The sequence below is a fragment of the Oryctolagus cuniculus genome, chromosome 17 (assembly GCF_051225735.1).
Source record: "Oryctolagus cuniculus isolate XC-2025 breed Fujian yellow rabbit chromosome 17, ASM5122573v1, whole genome shotgun sequence".
NCBI lineage: Eukaryota > Metazoa > Chordata > Mammalia > Lagomorpha > Leporidae > Oryctolagus > Oryctolagus cuniculus.
In genome coordinates this window covers 34,437,800-34,446,031 of record NC_142883.1, presented here as the reverse complement: position 1 = coordinate 34,446,031, position 8,232 = coordinate 34,437,800, and the positions used below count along the sequence as shown (strand labels likewise).

The 8,232-nt window shown below is 48.5% G+C and overlaps 1 protein-coding gene and 1 long non-coding RNA gene across 9 annotated transcripts in view; one reads left to right on the top strand and one right to left on the bottom strand.

Annotated features, from left to right (window-relative positions):
* Positions 1-86: 86 nt before the first annotated feature.
* Positions 87-3,797, bottom strand: LOC149121176 (uncharacterized). Its single transcript, XR_016223794.1, has 2 exons — positions 733-3,797; positions 87-376 (listed from the first exon to the last, which is right to left on the bottom strand). It is a non-coding gene; the product is annotated as an uncharacterized LOC149121176 (long non-coding RNA).
* A 2,636-nt stretch (positions 3,798-6,433) lies between these two features.
* Positions 6,434-8,232, top strand: part of TRIM37 (tripartite motif containing 37) — a 171,610-nt gene continuing 169,811 nt past the window's right edge. For 5 of the 8 annotated variants that reach the window (XM_051824777.3, XM_051824775.3, XM_008271206.5 and 2 more), the window contains exon 1: positions 7,066-7,542. In XM_051824777.3, coding sequence (XP_051680737.3) covers positions 7,522-7,542 — 21 coding nt within the window. In that variant the 5' untranslated portion in view covers positions 7,066-7,521. Of the gene's footprint in view, positions 6,564-7,065; positions 7,543-8,232 lie in introns of those variants that run through there. The other 3 variants (XM_089317265.1, XM_089317264.1, XM_070060977.2) reach the window with 2 other exon arrangements.

Below are 8,232 nucleotides of genomic sequence, written 5' to 3'. Positions count from 1 at the left end.
TTAGATCGTCCTGTTGTATTTCAGTAATACCTTTGTTCTCTGTTAGCCTATATTATTATAATTGTTCTTTCTCTATGAAAACCTACAAATGGACTGGTGCCACGGCTCACTAGGTTAATCCTCCGCCTGTGGCGCCAGCACCCTGGGTTCTAGTCCCTGTTGGAGCGCTGGATTCTGTCCTGGTTGCCCCTCTTCCAGGCCAGCTCTCTGCTGTGGCCAGGGAGTGCAGTGGAGGATGGCCCAAGTGCTTGGGCCCTGCACCCCATGGGAGACCAGGAGAAGCACCTGGCTCCTGCCGTCGGATCAGCGCGGTGCGCTGGCTGCAGTGCGCCAGCCACGGCGGCCATTGGAGGGTGAACCAACGTCAAAGGAAGACCTTTCTTTTTTTTTTTTTTTTTTTTGACAGGCAGAGTGGACAGTGAGAGAGAGAGACAGAGAGAAAGGTCTTCCTTTTGCCGTTGGTTCACCCTCCAATGGCCGCCGCGGCCGGCGCACCGCGCTGATCCGATGGCAGGAGCCAGGAGCCAGGTGCTTTTCCTGGTCTCCCATGGGGTGCAGGGCCCAAGCACCTGGGCCATCCTCCACTGCACTCCCTGGCCATAGCAGAGAGCTGGCCTGGAAGAGGGGCAACCGGGACAGAATCCGGCGCCCCGACCGGGACTAGAACCCGGTGTGCCGGCGCCGCAAGGTGGAGGATTAGCCTATTGAGCCACGGCGCCGGCAAAGGAAGACCTTTCTCTCTGTCTCTCTCTCTCACTGTCCACTCTGCCTGTCAAAAACAAAACAAAACAAAAAAAACCCCTACAAATGAAATTAGAGGAGCATTTTTCTGTTGTTTGTCAGTTTTTGTGTGTATATATATTTTAGTCTCCCTATTTATTTTTTATTTTTAAAGATTTATTTTATTTATTTGAAAGAGTTACAGAGAGAGGTAGAGATAGAGATAGGTCTTCCATTCGTTGGTTCACTCCCCAACTGGCTGCAATGGCCGGAGCTACAGTGATCTGAAGCCAGAAGCCAGGAGCCTCTTCTGGGTCTCTGACATTGGTGCAGGGACCCAAGGACTTGGGCCATCTTTTGCTGCTTTCCTAGGCCATAACAGAGAGCTGGATCGGAAGAGGAGCAGCCAAGACTAGAACTAGCAGCCATATGGATGCTGGCGCTTCAGGCCAGGGCTTTAACCCACTGCGCCACAGTGCCGACCCCTCCCTATTTATTTTTAAATGATTATTGGCAATAAGGTAATTGCCTAAAATAGAGACAGATCCTGAAAAGTATGAATAGCAATACACACACATATCTGGCTAATAGTAGGTGCAAAGGGAAGTCTTTTTAAAATTTTTTTTTTTATTTGACAGCTAGAGCTAGACAGTGAGAGAGAGAGAGAAAGGTCCTCCCTCCGTTGGTTCACCCCCTAATTGGCCATCACAGCTGGAACTATGCTGATTCAAAGCCAGGAGCCAGACACCTCTTGATTTATCTATCTAATAAAAGATTAAAGTGCCAATGAATTGTTACTGTAGTATTCTGGAAAATGCTGAAGCTATACTAAAGTGTAGAGGGAAAAAGGTATTGCAATTCTGTAGTTAAGATTTGGTTTTGGAATTATACCTAAGATTTAAGTACAGTAGTCTCTTCTTATCTGCAATTTTACTTGCCATTGTTTGTTATCTAGGAAATATTAAATGGAGAATTCTAGAAATAAGTCTGATGTTTTAAATTGTGCACCATTATAAGCAGCGTGATAAGATCTTGTGCTGTTCTGCTCCAATCCTTTATCCAGCATATCCATGCTGTTTCCACTACCTGTCTATTAGTCTCAGTTTCTGTCCTGGTTATCAGGTTAACTGTTACTATTATAATATCTAATTTGCACTAGTAAGTGATCTCCAGAGTGATAGAATAGAACATGTGTAGACAAATAATGGATTTACTAGTGAAATTGGCTCATGAGATTATGGCAGTTGAGGAGTTCCACAACAGGTTGTCTGTATACTGAAGACACTGGGATGTCACAGCACAGCTCAGTCCAAATCTGAAGCCTTCAGGACCAGAGAATCCAATGGTGTAACTCTTTAGTAAAAGGCGAAAGATTTATATGATCTGAAGAGAAACCAGAGTAATGGTGTAACTCTTAGGCCCAGGCCTAAAGCCTGAGAACCTAAGAAGCTGTTGGTATAAATCCTGGATTCCAGAGAATGGAAAGTTTAGAGTCCCGATGTCCAAAGCAGCAGAGCAGTCTATCCCAGCTGTTGGGGAAGAAAGACCAATTCACCTTATGTGTTTGTTCAATGGAGGATCTCAGCTGATTGGATAGTGCCACACTGAGAGAAAATCTTCCCCTCAGTCCACTCATTCACATACTGATCTCTTCTGGAGACACCTTCACTCAAGGTATTCCTTAATCCAGTCAAGTTGACACCTAAAATTAAGCATCACAGCTGGGCTGTAATGCTGTATGGCATATAGAAAAAAAAATCTATATAGTGAGACAGGCATTTATCCTAGTGGTTAAGGTGTCTATTTATCATATTAGAGTGCCTGGATTTGACACTTGGCTCTAGCTACTGACTCTTGTTAATTCAGAGCCTGGGAGGCAGCAGTGATGGCTCAGGTTTTTGGGTTCTTGTCATTAACATGGAAGATTTGGATTGAGTTCCCAGCTCCGGGTTTCTATCTGGCCCAGTCCAAACCATTGTGGGTATTTGAGGACTAAATTAGCAGGTAGGAGCTCTGTCTTTGCTTCTCAAATTAAAGCACAAGGGGCCTGTCTTGCCATGCAGTGGGTTAAGCCACCATTTGTGATGCCAGCATCCTATGCTGGTTTGTCTTGGCTGCTCCACTTCTGATTCAGCTCCTTGCTAGTGTGCCTGGGAAGGCAGAGGAAGATGACTCACGTCTTTGGGCCCCTGCCTCCCATGTGGGAGACTTGGATGGAGTTCCTGGCTCCTAACTTTGGCCTTACTCAGACTCAGCCATTGCAGCTTTTCAGGGAGTGAACCAGTAGTTGAAAGATCTGCCTCTCCCTCTCTGTCTCTATAACTCATTCAAATAAATAAATAAATCCCAACAAAAGACAATAAGTAGAATTTGGTATTTGTGGTTTCACGTCCATTGGGGAGTTTTGTACTTTATCTCCTCTGGATAAGGGGGAACGACTGTAGTAGTTTTTATTATTAGTTTTTGTTTGGAGCCTACCAGCTCTTTTATTCCAGTTCTTTACAGTTTATAATAGCTTTTTGTGAACTATAGTTAGTGCACTGTGCTGTGGAATACTAGAATCTTACCTTGAAGAAATTTTATTTTTGTTTATCTGAAAGGTAGAAAGAGGTAAAGTTTCTATCCACTGGTTCCCTCTCCAAATGCCTACAACAGTTGGGGCCAACAACTCCATCTAGGACTTCCACATAGGTGACAGGGGTCCAAGTATTTAAGCCATTATTTGCTGCCTTCCAGGATGTGCATTAGCAGGAAGCTGGATTGGAAGTAGAGAAGTTGAGACTCAATCTAGGCTTCTAAGTGAATTGTGAACATCAGCAGGGACTTAACCCACTATGCCTCAGTGCCTGACCTTAGGATCTATTACTTGTATCTGTGTGTTGTGCTCCTTATGAAATCTCCTTCTCTTCTAAGCCTCTAATAATCCCTGTTTTGAATTCTGATTGACTTTTTTTAAAAAAACTTCTACATATAACAGAAAACATATTGTATATAGGTTTTAAATTCTAGCTGTGACTGAGCAAATCACAAATATATGCATCAGTATGGCTGGGAGAACAATAAAATATTTAGCACAAGATTTGGTATTATGTTTAATAACACTTCAATAACATATTTACATGTACTCCTATGTAATAAAACTAGGCATTGAAGACATTAGTAAAAATGTATCAAATATTCTTCAGGTTATAGAATTATACTTTTATATAATTTAAAAATTTCTTTTTGAGCATTTGTGTGCTAACATTTCTCTTTTTAAATTTTTTTTTTAGAAAAAGGAGGGGGTATCAGTGGAGAGTAGACAGAAGGGTGCTCTTCCATCCACTGCTTCACTCCCCAGATGGCTGCAACAGCCAGGTCTGGACCACGCCAGAGCCCAGAGCCAGCAACTATCCTGGTCTCCCACATGGGTGGCAAGGGTCCAGTGACTTGGGCCATCCTCCATTGCCTTCCCATGCATGGTGGCAGGAAGCTGCATCAGAAGCATAGCACAGGGCCGGCGCCGCGGCTCACTAGGCTAATCCTCCGCCTAGCGGCGCCGGCACACCGGGTTCTAGTCCCGGTCGGGGCGCCGGATTCTGTCCCGGTTGCCCCTCTTCCAGGCCAGCTCTCTGCTGTGGCCAGGGAGTGCAGCGGAGGATGGCCCAGGTGCTTGGGCCCTGTACCCCATGGGAGACCAGGAAAAGCACCTGGCTCCTGGCTCCTGCCATCGGATCAGCGCGGTGCGCCGGCCGCAGCACGCTGGCCGCGGCGGCCATTGGAGGGTGAACCAACGGCAAAGGAAGACCTTTCTCTCTGTCTCTCTCTCTCTCACTGTCCACTCTGCCTGTCAAAAAATAAAAAAAATAAAAAATAATAAAAAAAAAGAAGCATAGCACAGCGCCAGCCCCCTCAGAAATAATTTTTAAGATTTATTTATTTATTTGAAAGTCAGAATTACAGAGAGAGGGAGAAACACACAGAGAGATTTTTTTTTTTTTTTTCTTTTGACAGGCAGAGTGGATAGTGAGAGAGAGAGACAGAGAGAAAGACAGAGAGATCTTTAATCGACTGGTTCACTCCCCACATGACTGCAACAACCAGGGCAGGGCCAGGCCGAAGTCAGGAGCCAGGAGCCTCATCCTTATCTCCCACTTGGGAGCAGAGGCCCAAGGACTTGGACCATCTTCAGCTGCTTTCCCAGGCGCATTAGAAGGGAGCTGGATGGGAACTGGAACGGCAGGGACTGAACCAGTGCTCATAAGGGATGCCGACACTGCAGACTGAAACTTAACCTGCTGTGTCACAGCACTGACCCCAACCCATAATTTTTTTTAAAGATTCCTTTATTTGAAAGGCAGAGTTACAGAGAGGCAGAAGCAAAGAGAGAGAGGTCTTTTTTCTTTCTTTTTTTTTTTTTTTGAGGGGGGGGAGCATGTACCCAGTGACTCCCGTTGTTGATTTAACAATTGGCACTCTTATGTATGATGTCAGCAATCACCTGAGGCTCTTGCATGAGCCATCTAGGCTATGGAAGCCCCTTGAGTTCACCAACTCTGAACTTGTTTAGTCAAGGCCATATCACAGTGGAGGTTCCTTCCTCCCTTCAGAGAAAGGCGCCTCCCTCCTTGATGGCCTGTTCCTTCTGCTGGGGTCTTGTTCACCAGGATCTTTCATTTAGGTTGTTTTTGCCACCATGTCATGGCTTTCCATGCCTGTGAGACTCTCATGGGCCTTTTAGCCAGATCCGAGTGCCCCAAGGGTTGATTCTGAGGCCAGAGTGCTGTTTGAGGCGTTTGCCATTCTATGAGTCTTGTTTGTCCTGCTTCCCCTGCTGGAGAGAGAGAGGTCTTCTATCCACTGGTCCACTTCCTATATGGCCACAACAGCTGGAGCTGTGCCAATCCAAAGCCGGGAGCCTCCTCTGGGTCTCCCAAGGGGTGGACAGGCCCAAGCACTTGGGCCATCTTCTACTACTTTCCCAGGTCATAGCAGAGAGCTGGATAGGAAATGGAGCAGCCGGGACTTGAACCGGCACCCATATAGGATGCTGGCACTGCAGGCTGTGGCTTTTACCCACTATGGCACAGCCCCGACCCCCATAAATAACTTTGAGATAAAATTCATGTAACATACCAACCATTTTGAAGTGTATAACTGAGGGCATTTTAATACAAAGAGTTGTACAACTGACACCTCCATGTAATTTCAATTCCATAAGTAATCTCCCTCCCCCCAAATTTTGTTTATTTGAAATGCGCTTCCATCTGCTGGTTCACTCCCTGAATGCAACAGTCAAGACTGGGCCGGGCTGAAGTCAGGAGACTGGAACTCCATCCTGCTCTCCTCTCCTACACGTAGGTGGCAGGGACCCCACTATTTTAGCCATTCCAGGGTGCACACCTGCAGGAAGCTGCATCCAAAGACCATGGCACTCCTACATGGGATTTGGGCATTCCAAGCTGAACTTAACCTGCTGTGCCACAATGCCTGCCCTGGATAGTTTTTAAAGAATTTTCAGTCCCAGATTCAGCTTCCAAATTGTATCTTGAATATGGTTCAGTTTAAAAAACTTCCCGTTCCAAATGCCTGGTATTCAACAATTTCCACTTTATTAATTTTCTATATATTCTAGGTTGGGTTAAGTATAATAGTTTGCAACACATTGTAAATATTAAATTATAACCAAGATTTTGATATACACCCTTTGTCTCTCCCATCTTTAATTCTTGCCATCGTTACTCATCTGGCAGGAAATTCTAACAAGCTGGCCCCAATTATAGGGAAGCTGAATACAGCTGATTCCATTTTGATAGTGCCACGGCGACCGCACTGCTCAAGCGGCAAGAAGCAAGAGGCCGAGGGTAAGTCGTGGGGGTCTGATATCTGCTGTGTGGTCCCGACAGCCCACTACGGAACGGAGAAACATTTTCCCTAGGTCCAACAAACGGGCTTCGGTGGGAGGAGCGGAAGTCCGAAAGCCCTCGGAATCTGGGCTTCTCCCAAAGAAAGAACCACAACCACACAGCCTCCGCACAAGACCCCCCGCTGCCAACGACCGCGCACGGCTGTAGAAAACGCGATTTCACGGGCCCCAGCCTAGATCCCTGGAGTCCGAACACCTAGGGGCATGGCTGCTGAGCCTGCGTGTTCCACAAGCGCGCCAGGTGGCTCCAACCTTTGGCGGGCAAAATTTAAGCCCTGTTAGGGCGCCGCCCTCCCGTGGAGCGGGGCGTGGCGTGGCGAGGGGCCACGCTCCGAGTGCCCGCGAGGGACTCAACTGCCGCAGCGGGCCGCCAAGTCTCGTGGGCGCTCCCGCACCGCGGGAACTAAGCGCCCGCCTCGCCTCTCTCCTCCTCTCCCGCAGCGCTCCGTGCGCATGCGCATCGCGCTTTCTCTAGCCGCCGCGCCCCCGGCCGCCCTGGTTACCGTTGGTGTTTGAGAATTCTCTGAAGCGGCTTCTTCGCCTCAGACCTGCGCCGCCGGCCTCCAGCGACTGTTTCACACGCGCACGCTCGCGTCACGTGGACCGAGGCTCCTCGCGATCGCTGGCGGGCAGCTGAGCCGGGAGGAAGGAGCTGCGGCCACAGCTTGCCCTCCCTCTGCGCCCCACGTCGGGCTTGCGGATCAAAATGGCGAAAGGGGGGTAGCCGGCACCGACCCTGAAGCGATGGGGCGCGCAGGTGGGGCAGTTGTCGGAGTACTCTGACGTGGACTCCGGGCTTGTCTCGGCGATTTGACCTGGGGACCTCCGGCCGGCGCCTAGCAGGTCAGACCACGGACTCCGCGGGTCTCCGCGGGCCCGGTCGAGAGCCGGAGGCGATGGATGAACAGAGCGTGGAGGTGAGGAGGTTGAGGAGGGTGGTTGGTAGTTGATCTCTTCTCCCGCCGCCAGATGAGCCCTCCTGCCGCTGTGGAGAAGGCTGCGGCGGCTCGAAGGACGCGGTGCTCAGCCTGCATCCCTCGGGTGCACGGACTCAGCCCGTTCCGCAGTCAGGTGCTGCGTGCCCTTTCATTTTCAAGGATGTCTTGGCACTTTGTGCTCGCGTCCGCTGGGTATTTGCAAAGTACAGCCTGTGCAGAGCTAGACTGCCGTTTCCCCAGCTGGGCGTGCCGCACCTGCCTCTCAGCACCACGCGCGAGTTCCTGAGATCCAAATATCCCTCCTAATGGTCAGCATTCCCTCAGCGGCGTGCTTGGCAGGCTTGCATGAGGGTATAGCTGTTCTCTCTCGTTTGACTAGTTTCCAGAACAGTTATTCTCTTTATAGAGGATTCTTGTAAGTTGTGATTTCACGTGGTTGGGATGTTTATCTAAAGGCTAGGGACGAAAGAAAAGATTTGTTTATTGGGCATAATTTTGTAATCGTCATATGTTGAATCTTCAAATGCTGAAATCCTAAATCCGTCCTTAATAAAGGTTACCTATTTTAATGAGCACTGCACTTGAAATTCGTTCACCTAATGGTCTCAGTGTTCACCCTGCATCTCACAGGTTCCTTCTAGCCTGCAGAGTCATGATGAGACTAGTGAA